Source organism: Hyaena hyaena, unplaced genomic scaffold, assembly GCF_003009895.1.
Source record: "Hyaena hyaena isolate Hyena2069 unplaced genomic scaffold, ASM300989v1 scaffold_1103, whole genome shotgun sequence".
NCBI classification, from domain to species: Eukaryota; Metazoa; Chordata; class Mammalia; order Carnivora; family Hyaenidae; genus Hyaena; species Hyaena hyaena.
Window position 1 is genome coordinate 490,324 of NW_024081730.1, and position 18,708 is coordinate 509,031.

At 38.1% G+C, this 18,708-nt stretch overlaps 1 protein-coding gene across 1 annotated transcript in view; it reads right to left on the bottom strand.

Moving 5' to 3' along the window:
- KIZ (kizuna centrosomal protein) overlaps positions 1-18,708 on the bottom strand; it is a 133,346-nt gene that overhangs the window by 70,281 nt on the left and 44,357 nt on the right. Inside the window, exons 5-6 of the mRNA XM_039222285.1 lie at positions 17,911-18,556; positions 17,211-17,529 (exon numbers count right to left, since the gene is read on the bottom strand). Of these exons, the coding sequence (XP_039078216.1) occupies positions 17,211-17,529; positions 17,911-18,556 (965 nt within the window). The remainder of the gene's footprint in view (positions 1-17,210; positions 17,530-17,910; positions 18,557-18,708) is intronic.

Sequence of the window (18,708 nt, forward strand, 5' to 3'; positions counted from 1 at the left end):
GGGCACCCTCCTACACTGTTGGTGGGAATGTAAACTGGTGCAGCCCCTCTGGAAAACAGTGTGGAGGTTCCTCAAAAAACTAACAATAGAATTCCCCTATGACCCAGCAATAGCATGCTAGGAATTTACCCAAGGGATACAGGAGTGCCATGCACATGTACCCCAATGTTCACAGCAGCACTTTCAACAATAGCCAAATCATGGAAGAGCCTAAGTGTCCATCAACTGACGAATGGTTCAAGAAGATGTGGTTTATCTATACAATTGAATACTACATGGCAATGAGAAAGAATGAAATCTGACCATGTGTAGCAACATGGATGGGACTTGAGGGTGTTATGCTGAGTAAAATAAGTCAGGCAGAGCAAGACAGATACCGTATGTGTTCACTTATAGGTGGATTAGGTAGAAAATTAATGGAGGACCACGGGGTAGGAGAAAGGGAAAAATAACTGGGGAGAGGGAGGGAGGCAAACCATGAGAGACTCTTGAATGCTGAGAACAAACTGAAGGCTGATGGGGGAGGCGGACAGGAGAAGGGGGCTGATGGGCATAGAGGAGGGCATTTGTTGGGATGAACACTGGGTGTTATATGGAAACCAACTTGACAATAAACTATGAAAGAAAAAGGAAAAAGAAAATGCTCCTATACAATATCCATTCAAAAATTACCAGAGATTTGAAAAAAACAAGGCAGTGATTAAGAAACAAAAGAAAACAGACCCACAAGGAATAAATGGAGATACAGCGTCTAAGCTACTTATATTACCCAGGAAGAATGTAAAAACAGTAACAATAGATTTTTGAAAGGTCCGAAACTTATAGATCAAAGGTTAGTGAACTCACAGGTTAGAACTATGTAATTAATAAGCTTGAGCTAATGGGAACATACAGAACTCTACGCCCAACAAAGAGGTGAATATACATTCCTTTCAAGCACACAAGAGCATTTACAAAAATTGGTCATTACTATGAGTAATCAACAAAGAACAGACGTTGTTCAGAGCACATTCTCTGCCAAAAATGTGATAAAACTAGATATCTAAAATGAAAAGATAATTCCTCTTTCTCCTAATGCCTCAGAACTTTAAAAAATCGCGTTAAATAATGCCGATGTCAAAGAAGAAAGTTTATTTACAAACATTTAGATAATTAAATTAAAACATTTAAAACGGAATGACATTGATAGTGTTACTTGTCAAAACCAGCAGGGTGCAAGTCAAGCAATATTTAGAGAGAAATGTAAAGCCTTGAAAACATGTGCTTGAAAACAAGAAAGACTGAAAATTAGGTATTCAACTCAAGTTAGAAAAAGAACCATATAATAAAGCCAAGGAGAGAATAAAGGAATTAAAAAGATAATAATAGAAATGAGTGAGATTTTTCAAAAGTTTATTTATTTTGAGAGAGAGAGACAGCACAAGCAGGAGAGGGGCAGAGAGAGAGGGAGAGGAAGAATCCCAAGCAGGCTCTGCACTGTCAGCACAGAGCCCGATGTGGGACTGGAACTCATGGAACATGTATGATTGTTCAGTATTTTATTTTTATATTTTAGAGAGAGGAGAGAGAGCATGTGAGCAGGGGAGGGGCAGGAGAAGGGGAAGAAAAAGAGAGAGAGAGAGAGAGAGAGAGAGAGAGAGAGAGAGAAAGAGAGAGAGAGAGAATATCTTAAGCAGACTCCACACTCAGCTAGGAGCCAACACAGGGCTCAATCTCACAACTGTGAGATCACGACCTGAGCCGAAACCAAGAGATGAACGCTTAACCAACTGAGCTACCCAGGCACTCCAGAAATGAATGAGATTTTTAAAAAGCAACAGATGGGATAAAATCTGATTTGAAGCAAATTAATAGCACAGACAAATCTCATGCAGGATTGATTCATTAAAACATAGGGCAGACATAAAAAGTTATGAATGAGAAAAGGAACATAATTATTGATACAGTAGAAATTCTAAAATATAAATTAGGCCCACATACTTGAAAACTTAGAAAATGGATCTATTTCTAGCATAGTAAACATTTACAAATGGACTGAAGATGAATGAAAACATAAACATATGAGCATTTAAGAAGTGGAACAGGTAGTCAAACACAAATTGACAGAACCTTCATTGGTAGAGCTGTCTTGAAAAAAATGTTTAAAGAGGTTCTTCAGCCTGGAACTTCGCAAGTGCAATTCTATATCCCACAAGACTGTCTTCGCTACAAGTTGCTCACCTCCTCTGACCCAGGCCAGCAGCATAAGGTGAGATGGCTGGCAAAGGCTAAGGAATCAGGTTCAAGACGGCCAATGGAGTTGTTGCGGTTTTTTTTTTCCTGCATAGACACCAAGTAACAATGACTGTGATTACTGCCTATTTTGCAGGTATCAGAACTACTGGCCCCTTAAAAACCTGGTCCTGGGGGGCCCCTGGGGGGCTCAGTCGGTTAAGCGTCTGACTTCAGCCCAGGTCATGATCCCATGGTTCATGGGTTCGAACCCTGCATCAGGCTCTGTGCTGACAGCCAGCTGAGAGCCTGGAGCCTGCTTCAGATTCTGTGTCTCCCTCTCTCTCTGACCCTCCCCTGTGCGCTCTCTCTCTTTCTCTCTCTCTCAGAAATTAAAAAAAAAAAAAAAACCACATATATATAAAAAAAAAAGAAACCTGGTCCTGGACTTTTAAGTTTCTGACCAAAGTAAAGATAAGGAAAGTCTCAAAATTTTAAGACCAAAATAGGTTTGCTAAAACAAGAGATGCGGGCAAAACTGGAGAATGATGCGCCAAATAGAACATGAAGAAGATACACTGATGGCCCCACCCACTGGCACTGGGTTATTTTCTCAGAAATGTAATAATGCACAACTTGACTTTAGGAACAAAGGTCAGAATCTGTTGGGTAGCAAGAAAAAGTTCAAGGGGCCACCTGCATTGAGGGGTAGAGGTCATGTCCAGGAAAAACAAGTGACAGTGGTGAAGAAAAAAAGCAAGAACAGATATCTGAAGGCATCATTACATCTGAAGGAATGCTGAATTTATATATATATATAAATTACAAATTATATATAAATATATAATATAAATATTATGTATATATATAATACATATGTTTTCAGCTCTTAAAGTTAATTTAGGGTAAATTCTAAAGGAACACAGTTATAACCTATGACTCCTGGCAATTATGATTTTCAGCAGCAATCCTTTCTCAGATATAAAACTTTCTTCCTAAGTTTAACTTTGAAGAGGGGCTAAATTAACATCACTGGATGAGATTCAATCTATGTGGATCACATTTTTACGACCTTGGGAAACCAAGGCTTTCATCTGACTTAACTTAAAAAGCAGCATTACATTTTGCTTTCAGTCATACTCCGGGTGGGAGCAGGGGGGAGAACAAAGCAACTTTGCAAGTACTTTGTTCAAGTTTGAAGAAAGGCACATAGCTCTTCACCAGATTATTTGAGACTGGAAGGCACAAAAATCAATACGGACAAAGCAAAAGATCAAACTGCCATGGCTTACTTTTCTTTTCTTTTTCAATTAAAGAATGTAATTTGCTTCCCAAACTTTCTCATTCGACCTTTTGAAATAGTATTCTCAATGACACTCCAGTTATTTAGGCAGGAGAGGGTTACTGGGAAAGAGCCCAGGGTACCAGTTAGGACCACAGACTGTGAAGGTAGCTGCATTCAAAGTGCACTGAGATGCTTTTAAACTCTGAACATAACCTCTCTATGTCTGTTTTCTCTTCTGTAAAATGGTGACAGTAGGAAAAAATGGATTTACAAAGCTGTTAGAACAGTGCCCAGCACTGAGTTGATGCTACTGAAGGATACCATCATTATGATTGTGACTTGGGTGACAGAGTACAGAAATTGAGAGCATGAATTCTGGCATCTGACTCTCAGTATGGATGCGAGCTACACCTCTGACTAGTTCTATGACCTGGGAAGGTTACTCTGTCTTTCTAAACCCAACTAAAACACTCCACTTGAACCAATAGCACAACTTCTCAGTTCTCCTCGTTCTTCCCTGCAGCCTGTCTCAGACTCCTTTGTTGGTTCCTTCTGATCATCTTGACCTTGAATATGGAGTCAGGCTTGGGCTCTTTTCCTATTTATAATCACTCTGGTTATAATGGTTTCTGGGTATATGATTTAAAAATGCATTTATACTCTGATGATTCAGTAAAGTTGCAGAATACAAAAACAACTCCATTGACAATAGAGTTAAAAAGAAAAAATATTTAGAAATAAACTTTACCAACAAGGCAAAGGTCCCATACACTGAAAACTACAAACCACTGTTGAAAGAAATTAAAGAAGGCACAAATAAATGGAAAGACACCTCATGTTCCTGGATTAGAAGACTCCATATTGTTAAAATGTTCAAATTACCCAAAATGATCTACAGATTCAACATGATCCCTAACAAAATCCTAAGGGCATTTTTTTAAGAAATAGAAATAGAAAAAAAGCAAACAAACAACCCTAATTCATATGGAACTACAAAGGACTCTGAATAGCCAAAGTATACTGAGAAAAAAGAACAAAGCTAGAAGACTCACACTTCCTGATTTCGAGGCATATCACAAAGCTACAATAATCAAAATAGTATGGTACTGGCAGAAACACAGGCATATAGCCAAGAGGAATAGAGCCCAGAAATAAAGCCATGCATATGGAGCCAACTGATCTCTGGTCAAGCATATACAATGGGGAAAGATAGTCTCTTCAACAAATGGTGATGGGAAAACTGGATATCCATACACAAGGATGAAACTGGATGCTTATCTTTTTTTTTTCTTTTTGAGAGAGAGAGAAGCGAGAGAGTGTGTGTGCACAAGTGAGAGCAGGGGAAGAGAAGCGAGAGAGGGAGAGGGAGAATCTTCACCAGGCTCCACTCTGAGCATGGACCTCACAACTGTGAGATCATGACCTCATGACCTGAGCCAAAATCAAGAGTCAGACAGATGTTTAACCAACTGAGTTACCCAGGAGCTCCTGGACCCTTATCTTATACCACACACAAAAGTCAATTAAAAATGTACTGAAAATGTAAACATGAGATCTGAAGCTCTAAAACACCTAAAAGAAAACAAGGGAACAGCTTCCTCACATTCACCTTAGCAATTATTTCTTGGATATGACATCAAAAGCACAGGTAGCAAAAGCTAAAATAGACAAGTGGGAATAAATTGAACTAAAAAGTTTCTACATGGCAAAGGAAACAATGAACTGAGTGAAAAAGCATCCTATGCAATGGGAGAAAATATTTGCAAAACATATATATGATAAAACATTAATATCCAGAATATATAAGGAACTCCAACACCTTAATTGCAAAAAACCAAACCAAGTTTAAAATGGGCAAAGGATTTGAGGGGTGCCTGGGTGGCTCAGTTGGTTGAGTGTCCAACTTTGGCTCAGGTCATGGTCTCATGGTTTGTGGGTTTGAACCCTGTGTCGGGCTCTGTGCTGACAGCTCAGAGCCTGGAGCCTGCTTCAGGTTCTGTGTATCCCTCTCTCTGCCCCTTCCCCACTCAGGCTCTGTGTCTCTCTCTCTATCAAAAGTAAATAAACATTCAAAAAACTTTAAAAAATAATAAAAATGGGCAACGGATTTGAATAGATATTTCTCAAAAGAAGACACAAATGACCAAGATATATATGAAAGGATACTCAAGATACAAATGACTAAAATATATATGAAAGGATATATATGAAAGGAACTGCAAATTAAGACCACAATGAGATATCACTTCAATGCTGTTAGAATGGCCATTGTTTTGGGGGATAAAAAGGCAAACAGAAAATAACAAGTGTTGGTGAGGACACAGAGAAACTAGTTTCTTGCTCACTTGAAAGGAGTGTAAAATGCTGTAGCCACTACAAAAAGCAGTACGGAGGTTCCTTAAAAAAATAAAAATAGAACTATCATATGATCCAGCAATCCCACTTCTGAGTATTTATTCAAAAGACCTGAAATCAGGATCCCAGAATGACAGCATCACTCTCATGTTCATTGCAGCATTATTCACAATAGCCAAGAGGTGGAAAAAAAACTCAATTTCATGGACAGGTGAATAGATGGAGAAAATCTAGTGTGTATATACAGAATGGAATATTACTCAGCCATTAAAAGAAGGAAATTCTGTCAGATGCTACAACATGGATGAACCTTGTGAACATTATGCTACAAGAAATAAGCTGGTCATAGAAGGACAAATACTGCATGATTCCACATATATAAGATATCTAAAGTAGTCAAACTTAGAAGCAGAAAGAATGGTGGCTGCCTGGGGCTGGAGGAGAGGTCAGTGGGGTTTGCTGTTCAATGAGCATGAAGTTTCAGTTATTCAAGATGGAAAATTTCTAGAGATATGCTATATAACATTATGTTATAGCCCCCACCAGTCTCTCCTTCAGCAACCTTCAATTTGTTCTCTGTATTTAAGAGTATCTTATGATTTGCCTCTCTCTCTGCTTTTTATCTTATTTTATTTTTATTTCTCTTCCCCTATGTTCATCTCTTTTGTTTCTTAAATTCCACGAGTGAAATCATATGATAGTGTCTTTCTCTGACTTGACTTATTTCATTTAGCATAATACACTCTAGTTCCAACCACGTTGTTGCAAATGACAAGATTCCATTCTTCTTAATCACTGAATAATATTCCAGTGTGTGTGTGTGTGTGTGTGTGTGTGTGTGTGTGTGTGTATGTGTATCTCACATCTTCTTCATCCATTCGTCAGTTGATGGACATTTGGGCTCTTTCCATAATTTGGCTTTTGTTGATAATGCTTCTATAAACATTGGGGTGCACGTATGCCTTTGAATCAGAATTTTTGTATCCTTCATATAAATTCCTAGTAATGAATTTGCTGGGTCATAGGGAAGTTCTATTTTTAACTTTTTGAGGAAACCTCCATACTGTTTTCCAACAGTGCAAAAGGGTTCCCCTTTCTCCATATCCATGCTAACATCTGCTATTTTCTGAGTTGTTATATTTTAGCCATTCTGACCAGTGTGAGGAGGCATCTCATTGTGGTTTTGATTGTATTTCCCTGATGATGAGTGACACTGAGCATCTTTTCATATGTCTGTTAGCCATCTGGATGTCTTCTTTAGAAAAGTGTATATTCATGTCCTCTGCCCATTTCTTCACTGGACTATTTATTTGGGGGTGTTGAATTCTTGATAGATTTTGGATACTAACCTTCTATCTGATATGTCACTTGCAAATATCTTTTCCCAATCTGTTGGTTGCCATTTATTTTTGTTGATTATTTCCTTCATTGTGCAGAAGCCTTTTATTTTGATGAGGTCCTGATAGTTCATTTTTGCTTTTGTTTCCCTTGCCTCCAGAGACATGTCTAGTAAGAAGTTGGTGTGGCTGAGGTCAAAGAGGTTGTTGCTTGTTTTCTCCTCTAGGATTTTGATGGTTTCCTGTCTTACATTTAGTCTTTCATCCATTTATTAAATTGTCACAACCCCGCAGTGCACTGTATCAAGCTTTGGGCCTAGCAAGCATTCAAAATATTTCAGTTCAAAATGGAATTATAGAATGTGATTTTTCAATTATGGTACTATAATTAGAAGGGAGAACAGTTTGATTTTTTCATACAGGGCTTTAAAGAAAATAATTAATTTTAAATGGTCTACCTAATTTCAAAACCAAAAATGCAAACATCAGACTCAAAACAAAATACCTGTGATGGCCTCACAAGTAGACAGAACAAAGCAGAGGAAAGAGTCAATGGGCCAATAGATATGTTAGTATACAAACCTGTCAAAATGAAATGCAAAGAGAAAGAAAAATGAACGATGACAAAAAAGGAACAGAATATCCAACAACTGTGGGACAATTACGAAGGGTGTTAACATACAAATAATGGGAATATCTGAAGAAGGAAGAGAAAGGAGCAAAAGAAATATGTGAAGTAATAATGGCTGAGAATTTTCCAAAGTTTACAAAGACACCGAACTACAGACCTAGGAAGCTCAAAGATGAAGCAGGATAAATACCAAAAACAAACAAACAAAAAAAAAAAAACCCTTTAGGAATATCATGAAAATCCTTAATGTATACACCTAATAATAAAGCATCAAAATACATAGGCAAAACTGGTAGAACTGCAAGGAGAAATAAGTAAATCCACCATTACAGTTGAACACTTCAACGCATCTATGTCAGTAACTGGCATATCCAGCATGTAAACAAGCAGCAAGGATATAGCTGAAGTGAAGAGCACCATTAATCAACTGAATCTAATTGACATTTACAGGATACTCCATTCAACAACAGCAAAATACACATTCTTCTCAAGCTCAAATGTAACATTTGCCAAGGCAAACCATATTCTAGGCCATAAAACACATCCCAAAGAAGTTAAAAGAACATAAGTCAAAGAGAGTATGCTCTCAGAATACAATAGAATAAAACTAGAGATCAATAACAGAAACATAGAAAATCTCAAAATATTTGCAGGTTAAAGAACACATTTCTAAAGAACACATGGGTCAAAGAAGAAGTTTCAAGAGAGATTATTATTTTGACTGAGTGAAAATGAAAGCACAACTTATAAAAAGTTGTGGGTTCTTTGAAAAAAAACAAAACCCAATGAAATGGATAATTCTTTAGCCAGGTATATTAGTCTTCTCAGGTTGCTATAACAAAATAACACAAACTGGGTGATTTAAACAACAGAAATTTATTCTTCACAATTCTCAAGGCAGAGAAGTCCAAGATCAAAGTGCTGGCTGATTTAGTTCCTGGTGAAACTTGCAGATGGCCACTTTCTCACCGTGTCCTCTCATAGCTGGAAAGAGCTCTGTTGTCTCTTCCACTTCTTATAAAGCCTGCAGCCTTATGAGATTAGAGCCTCACGTTTATGAGCTCATCTAACCTAGATCACCTCCTCACTGTATTGTATATCTCCAAATACAGTCACTTGCAGCACTAGAGTTTCAGCATATGAATTTGGGGGGACACAGACATTCAATCCATAATACAAGGCTAACCAAGAAAAAAAGAAGATATACAAATGCCAGAATGAATGACAGACCATTATTATTGATATCATGTACATTAAAGAGAAAATAAAGGAATAGTATGAGTAACTCTATACTTACAAATTTGATAACCCAGATGAAATGAACCAATTCCTGGAAGGATACAATATATAAAATCTTACCCAAAAAGAAACAGAGAATCTGAATAGAATTATATATGTTAAAGAAATGGAATAATTGATAATCTTACAGAAAAGAAACTACCAGGGCCAGATATGTTCACTGGCAAATTCTACCAAACATTTAAAGAAGAAATGATACCAATTCTCTACAATCTCTTTCAGAAGATAGAAGCCAAGAGAATACTTCCCAACTTATTATATAAGGTGAGCATTACCTTAACACCAAAACCAGATAAAGACATTATAAGAAAGGAAAACTACAGATCAGTATCTCTCATGAATACAGATGCAAAAATCCTCAAAAATATATTGGCAAACTGAATCCAAGAATGTATAAACTAATTACACACCATGACCAGTTGGATTTTATCCCAGGTATATCTCTGATTCAACATTTGAAAATCACTGAATATAATCCATCACACCCAAAGCTAAAGAAGAAAAATCATGGTTGTACCATGCAGAAAAAGCATATAATAAAAGTCAACATCCATTCACAATAAAAACTCTCAGCAAACCAAGAATAAAGGGGAATTTCTTCAACTTGATAAAGAACAAATGTTCTTCAACAGATAAAGAAAAAACCTATAGCTAACATATTTAATGTGAAAGAAGTAGATGCTTTACCACATCAGCAACAAGGCCAGGATGTCTCCTCTCACCACTCCTATTTAACATTGTGCCAGAAATCCTAGCTAATGCAGTAAGAAAGAAAATAAGGGGCGCCTGGGTGGCTCAGCTGGTTGAGCATCCGACTTTGGCTCAGGTCATGATCTTATGGTGAGTTTAAGCCCTGCATTGGGGTCTCTGCTGTAGCACAGAGCCCACTTTGGATCTCTGTTCCCCTTTCTCTCAGTCCCTTCCTCACTAATTTTCTCTCAAAAAATAAATGTTAAAAGAAAATAAAAGACATATAAATTGGGAAGAAAAAATAAAACTGTCTTTATTCACATATCACATACTTGTCTATGTTGAAAATCCCAAAGAATCAATAATATAGCTAACAATAATATAGCAATAATTATAGCAATGTTGCAGGATATAAGGTTAATCTACGAAAGTCAATTGCTTTCTTATATAGTAAAAATGAACAAGTAAAATTTGAAATGAAAAACATAATATATTTACATTAGCACAAAAAAGAGAAAAGTACTTAAGAATTGGTCTAACAGTTTATATACAAGAACTACATGAAGAAAAGTACAAAACTGATGAAATAAGTCAAAGATCTAAATAAAAGGTATTCCATGTTCATGGATAGGACGACTTAACATTGTTAAGATGTCAGTTTTTCCCATCTTGAATTCCCAACTCTGGATTCAATACAACATCAATCAAATCGCAGCAAGTTATTATTCTAAATATTGATAAACTGATTCTAAAGTTTATATGGAAAAGCAATAGATGCACGCAGAGGAGTCAATACAGTACTGAAGAAGAGCAAAGTCAGAGGACTGATACTACATGAACTCAAGATTTATTATAAAACTAACATAATAATGACAGTTACCGGTGAGAACAAACAGATCAATGGAACAGAATAGAAAACCCAGAAGTAGACCCACACAAATAAAGTCAACTATTTAACTCTTCAATGGAAAAAGGATAATCTTTTCAACAGACAGTACTGGAAAAAATGACATCCATAAGCAAAAAGACAAAATGAATCTGTACACTGACCTTATGCCTTTCACAAAGATTAACTCAAAATGGATCACAAATCTAAATGTAAACTGCAAAACTATAATATTTCTAGAAGATAACTTAGTAAAAAATCTAGGTGACCTTAGATTTGGTGATGAGTTTCTAGATACAATACCATAAGCACAATGATAGAATAAAATTGGTAAGTCGGACTTTGTTAAAATAAAAAACTTCTGGGGGCCTCAAGATAGTGACAGGGGATGCGAGCAGCTAAGACCTGCAGTACTGGTGGGCAGGCACTCACTGCTGGGGTCAACTGCACTGGGAGAGGCTAAATAAAAAAGAAGAAAAACCAAAAAAGTTTTTGAAAAAGACACTGTCAAGAGAATTGAAAGACAAGCTACAGATTGGGAGAAAATATTTACAAAACACATTATCCCCCTGATAAAGGACTTGTATCCAAAATATGCAAAGAATTATTTAAGTTCCACAGTTAGAAAACAAATAATCCAATTAAAAACTGGGCAAAAGAACTGAACAGATACCTCATCAAAGAAGCTATACAAATAGTAATTAAGTATATGAAAAGATGCTCACCATCATATGTCATTAGGAAATTGTAAATTAAAACAATATACCATTGTGTACCTATTAGAATAGTTAAAAAAAAAACCTGATAATACCAAAGGCTGACAAGGATATTTACTGATGTCTACACAAAAACCTGCACATAATTGTCTATCGTGTCTTTTTTCATAATTGACAAAATGTGTAGGTCACAAAGCTGCCTTCAATAAGTAAATGGACAAATAAACTATGGTATATCCAGGTAACAAAATATTATTTATCACTAAAATGAAATCAACTAGTAAGCCATAAAAAGACGAGAAATAATTTAAAATGCATATTGCTTGGGGTCTCTGGGTGGCTCAGTAGGTTAAGCGTCGGACTTTGGCACAGGTCATGATCTCACAGTTCATGGTTGGGCTCTGTGCTGACAGTAGGGAGCCTGCTTTGGATTCTGTCTCCCTCTCTCTCTCTGCCCCTCGCCCTCTCATGCTCACTCACATACTCTCTCTCTTAAAAATAAATAAATAAGCATTAAAAAAATGTAAATGCATATTGCTCAGTGAAAGAAGCCAATTTGAAAAGGCTATATACTGTATGATTCCAAGAATATGACATTCAGGAAAAGGCAAAACTATAGACAATAGAAAAATCAGCAGTGACCAAGGGTTTGGGTGAGGGGGTGGAAAGAAAGATAAGGAGACAGAGCATAGGGGTTTTTAGGCAGTGAAGGTATTCTGTATGATGTAAAGGTACATATATGACACTATGCATTGTAAACAAAGCAAAACCAAAAAAACATCAATACATTGCTTCATTCACTAGAGAAGGCACCAGAGAAATACTGTTTGCATGAGAAACTGGTTGTTGAGTGATACAGATGTGCACACCCATTTTTCTAGGGTCCCTAACAGCAGACCATGTTCCATGCTTGCTCAGCTGCATGTGGCCATGTGTGAAAATGCACTTGCTCAGATGGTGAGGGTACAGGGCAAGAGAAAGCACAGGTTGGCTGCTGGGTTGCTCAGTTTGCCACCCTAGCACCATGTACTCCCACAATGGACCCTGAACACACCTGATTTAGCCTGTTTTGGGTCACTATGGGTAGTGACTTCTACCCATAAAATCCTTGCAAAGATACAATCCTTGATTCCAATTTTTCATTTGGATCATAACTGCTGCATAACAAATTACCAGAAATTTCACTTACCATAAACCTTTCTCACAGTTCCTGTGGGTCAGAGGTCTGGGGCTAGGTTAGAGGAGTCTTAGTCTCAGAGTCTCACCATGCTGAAATCAAGTTGCTGGCCAGGTCTGCAATCTTGTCTAAGTCTGAGTCCTCCTCCAAATTCACTGGTTGTTGGCAAATGAATTTCCGGCCAACCATTTCCTACCATGAGGCCTTCTCCACAAGATGACAGTTTGCTTTTTCAAGGCAAACATCCTGTTTGTATCAGCTGCTTTGAATCCCTGACTTCAGTAAGGGCTTTTTGATTAGCTCAAAAGCAACTGATTTGCGTCTTTATTATATTTGCAAAATTCTTGATATCTGTCATTTAACAGAGTAATTGTGTGTGTGTGGGGGGAATCCATAAGATGCACAGTCCTGCCCACACTCAAGGCAAAGGGATTACACAGAGTACACACCAGGAGGCAGGACTCTGGGGAGCCACCTTAGAATTCTGCCTACCTCGTGGATAATTAATCCTGACAAAACTAATCATGTCAGATTAATTCTCCTAAGTGAAGTTACTCACCATACTATCCTTCAGCAGTTGTGCAAAAGGTAGAAAATGAACTCAATTCATTAACCAGATATTCTAGGTCTGTTCTCAGTCATGCCTCAGGCACCATTTTAAACCTTTACTTCAAAGTGTCCTGTTCACTGAGCCTCAATCACACTCTTTGCTCTGCCCTCCCATCCCCTCTGTGCTCTCAGCATCTACATGCCTGCTAGCACTCTTCTCGGAGACCTAACTCACCTCTTCCCACCTCCTTCTTACAACAGACTTCAAGATGACGCATCAGCCCCTGTATAAAAACCTTTCCTGACCTGTGGACTCATGTTTAACTTAACTCTCATTTGAATTTGTCCTAAAATACTGTGGAGGTTTGCAAAAATGACCATAAACTGCCCATCCCTGTGTGTCCCCTCTTTTGTAATATGACTCTGCCACTTATCAAGAGGTGGACTCCATGACTTTTCCACCTGTTGACTCTGGGCTTGGGCCTTGTGCCTTTCTTTAGCCACAGTACACTTACAAACATGACTCAGGCAGACACTATAAAAGCATCTGGGCACTGGGGCTTGCCCTCTTGCTGTCTTGGGAACTCTGCTACCACCACGAGGTAACAGGCTAAACTATTCTCCCAGATGAAGAGGAGCATGTGGGCAAATTATCCCTGAGGCCCCAACTGACACTGGGCCAACCACCTGACACATGGAAAGCGGTAAATGTCTGGTGTTTTATGTCACGGAGGATTGTACCAATGTTTGCAGCAAACTATTTACTCTTTAAGAATAAAAAGATTCTAGGGGATCTAGGGTGGCTCAGTCAGTTAAGTGTCCGATTTTGGTTCAGGTCATGATCTCATGGTTCATGAGTTCGAGCCCTACATCAGGCTTTGTGCTGACAGCCCAGAGCCTGAAGCCTGGAGCCTGGAGCCTGTTTCAGGTTGTATGTCTCCTTCTCTCTCTGCTCCTCCCCTGCTTATGCTCTGTCTCTCTCAAAAATAGAAAATAAAAACATTTTAAAAAAAGAATAAAGAGATTCTAGGTCTTCCTTTTGACATTTTTAAAAACTCAGCTTTATTTTAGTATGCTTTCTTGTGAGAAGGGTTAATTATAACTTGCTATGAAGGAATTGTGCATGAAGTACAGCCTGGTTTTCAATATCTGGAAGTATCCATGGGAGTGGGTCATGAAGCATCTCAAAAACAGTTGGCTTTTAGGTAGAAGCAATCCAATCAACAGATGAATGGATATACGGATTGTGGTATGTCCATACACCAGAATATTATTTATAAAACAGAATGAAATTCTGATACTCCCAACAACATGTATGAACCTAAAAGATCTTACACTAACTGAAATACGCCAGACACAAAAGTGCAAATAATGTATAATTGCCAACGGAATAGACAAATTCATAGACAGAAAGTAGATTAGAGGTTACCAGACACTGGGAAGAATGGAGGGAGGGAAGAATGGAGAGTTACTGCTTAATGCTTATGGAGTTTATATTTGGGGTGAGGAATAACTTTTGGAAACAGACAGTGGTGATGGCTGCACAGTATGGTGAATGTAATTAATGTCATTAAATTATATGGTTATTTTTTTTTAATGTTTTATTTCTAAGAGAGAGAGAGACAGCGTGAGCAGGGGAGGGTCAGAGAGAGAGGGAGTCACAGATTGAAACAGGCTCCAGGCTCTGAGCCGGCAGTCAGCACAGAGCCCGAAGCGGGGCACAAACCCAAGAACAGCGAGATCATGACCTAAGTGAAAGTCGGACGCTTAACCGACTAAGCCACCCAGGCGCCCCTAAATTATATGCTTAAAATGGCTATTTTAAAATGTTTTTTACATTTTAGCACAGTTTTCACAAATTGGTAATATACCCCAAACCCTTGGATTATATACTTTAAATGGGTGGGCTGTATGGTATGTGAATTATAGTTCAATAGAGCCATCAAATTTTTTTCTAAACAAAACAAACAAAAACCAAACAACACAACAATAATCCTTGGCCTCACTTTTCCCCTCACATGGAAGCTATCCAGAATATTGTATTCCTCTTTTCCCCTTTACTGCCAGGAAGCTTAAGACCAAGTTTCATGTACAAACACAGCAATTTAGCAGGCCATAGATGTGCTAAAACATAATAACTATCATCATCATTATCATCAAATCAGACAGTCCAGTTTCCTGTTTCTGTCTTTCTGTGTGTCTGCCTTTGTCCTATCTCTCATCTTTCTTAACTAAAATTTGTTCAAGGGACTTTTCTCCAAGTCCCAAAAAGACCCTAAAGTTAACTGAGATAATGAACCTTTGAGGTCACAGTGTCAGTTCTGTAAATACAACGCTATAGCCCCAGATTAATAATCAACCTTCAGAGCAAGGAAGAACAACTCATGCTAAAGAATAAATAAGAGAAAGCAGGGCCTACAAAGCAGTGGGAAGGTCAGCAGGTTAACCAGCATCATTTAAAAGCACTTCCAACCTATTCTTGGGGAATACTTTCACCACAGAAAATCAATAGGCTGAAATTTGATAGCACAGACATCAACCACTGCTGACAGACCTTTTATTCTGGGGGCATTCTTTTAAGACAAATATTCAAAAGTTCCCCAAATGACCATATTTCCCAGTAAGTTTTGGAAAACCATATTCCAAAATTCCAAGGAGCTTGGCTTTAAGGTCATGGGAAAAAGTCATTCACATAGGAGAAATGGGGATAGAGTGTTCTTAATTCCACACACATCCTCATCTTTCTCATCTCAGGAAAAGACTAATCTCGAGTAAGGACACTAGCACATTAGCCCCCTTGGTAGCCTACCAAAGTGCTAACTTGATCAATGGATTGCTATGAAAAGGATACTTTGAATACAAAACCCAAAATAGATGATTTTATCTCTGGTAATAAAGTTTCCAGTGGTGTAGTATAAAATAACTGTACCTCTTTGATGACAGAGAAGTCTTATGACTAGAAAAATTCACTTGGCTTGCCTCCACAATAAGTAAGGACAGGAAGTTTGTCAGTTCTTCCATCCATAGTACAAGTACTTTGTACTCAGTGTGCTCTTAATAAATCTTTCTTGAACTCTTGGAGTCAAACTATAAATTAAACTTTTCACCATAATTAGATTATGAATGGGAAAAAGCAATATACCGAAAGGTACAACAGTGCTCTCAAAGAGAGTATATATCCCAATATGCAACAATGCCTACTTGTCTTTTCACTGGTGCTGAGACCATTGAAAAGAGTGACATTATCAGAGTTTAAGAGAAAGTTCTGGGGGTAGCATGGAGGTGAGGGAGGCAGGTCTGCCCCCATAGCACAAATGTCACTCCTATGCCCCCGCCTTGGTTTCCTCATTCTTAAAAGATGGCATCTACCTTAGGTTGTTTACTTAGGTTTCTTCTACCCCCACAAGACATGTGATCCTATTAGTGCTATTTTTCATTGGAGAATTGGTTTCCTAACAGTTTCAATGCTTTCTACATAATTCCCCCCAGTATCTCCAGTCAATAGTGAAAAATCATTTGTGAGCTCTTATGAGTTGTATATAAGAAGTGCTCAGAATGTATAACATGAATGTTGTTCCTATTTAATATTAAAGATTCCAGTGTCTTCATTCAAAAAACGAAAGCTGACTTGGAAATATGCTTGGCAGAACTTATAAACTCATGTTTAACTGTAAGACACAGTGGCAAGGAATAGAAGGATTAAGCAAATTAATTAGATACAAAGTTCTTAGCCTCTAAAGCTGAACTCCTAGTAAGTTTAACTATTTGTCACCTTCTGTGCTACCACAACTTCAAAATGATTTACTTTCTAGAATGCTGGAGGGCAGGGTGTGGGAGGGAATGACTTATGAATTAACCAGGGATTGTTTGGATATAATTATAAACTGCCAATCACGTTATTTTGTTAAAAAAAAAAAGAAAATTAAACGTTATCTAAAAGACTGTTTATGAGACTTAAGGAACTTACACATCCATGCCTGAAGGTTCAATAATATATTCCCAGTGGAACGGTCTCTAAAAATGTCTATAATTAAAAACAGAACAGTAAAAAAAAAAAAAAATTGGACGGCTTACTCTCTTGTTGGTGAGTTAGTGGCGGATTCCTTTTTTGAATCAGGAGAGCCTGGGGTTTGCAAAATACAATTATGGTTTTCGGTGGATAGGACATCTCGTTCTTGCTGAATGTGGATTAATTTTAAGTCCTCTGTTCCATCTTCTCCTTCCATCGTGTCACTTGGATTTGGCTGTGGTTCTGGACTCTTGAAAATCAGATCGTCTTCACTTACAGAAACTGTGAGATCACTGCTGCTGCTGCTCAAAATCTCCTCCTCTTGCTCTTCGTGCATGTTTCTGAAGGGTTTCTGTGACTCTGGGTCTCTGGGAGGAAGATGATCTGTAAGAGGCGATATGAACAGACTACTGATCACCAACTTCAGGGAGAAGCAAGGTTAACACATTCTGCCTCACAGGCAGATAAATTACTCAGTTTAAAACATGTAGAAACAATCCACAACTAATTATAGTATGCAAAAAATCATTATAAATATCTTTAAAACTATCAGAGGGGGTTTTACAATCAGTGAATTAGCTTGCAAATATATTTCCACGTGTGTATTCAAAAACTCATGAGAATGGAATTTTTTGGCCAAGTCACTGGTTTGCTTTTTGACACAGATAAAATTAAAGAGTTTATTTTGTTCTTACATAACCGCCACCACCCCCAAAACCTAAACACCAACAAAAATCAGCAAACAATGTCAGCCTCTCACCCCACCTGAGAAACCTTCCCAAGCAGAATCCTTCTCTTGAGAACACTTATTTACAGATGCACAGTATTCTGAGACTGATAGCAGAGAGACTGGCGGTCTGGCTCTTTCTTCCTTGACTTCAATACGTTCCTGTGTCAGTATTTCTCCCTCTGATCCCTCTGATCTGCTGGAACTGTCACACTGTAAATCAGTGGTTCTGTTCTCTGGACTTAATCTTTCCTGTAACGGGGAATGGAGTTCAGCAGACTTTTTGCCTTCAGATAAACTACTCTCGCCGTGACGCGTGTTGCTTCCTATCTGCAAGCAATGAGTTTGTTCCTCCTCAGACAATGCGCTGGCTGTGACTGGCGTTTTCTCACCAATCTGAAGAGATGTCTTTCCATCTATTTTGTCAGACTTATTTAAGCACTGTGTGTCACTATTAGTTTGTACTACATAGCTGTCTGTCACATTACCGCTCTGGGCTGTCTGTTGGTGTGAATGTGGGTCAGGAATTGAAAAGTTCTTTGTGGGCTGGGAAGATTTCTGCTCTGTACTGAAACCTCCAATGCTTGAGACGGCTGACATTTGGCGGCCCATAAAGATTGTTGCCGGTTGATACAATCCTCTTGACATGGCTGTCCCCGAGTTAGTTCCTGCCTGCCTTGCAACCTGCGACACCGAGAGAGAGGTGAGTTAAACATTCTGTGTCTGAACGATTAGGTTGTTTACATCATTCTCAGAAATGAAATGAGGAAAATGAAGCATGGCTACTGAAATCAACACCGACCACATTTTATAAAACCCACAGCTTCCACAAAATA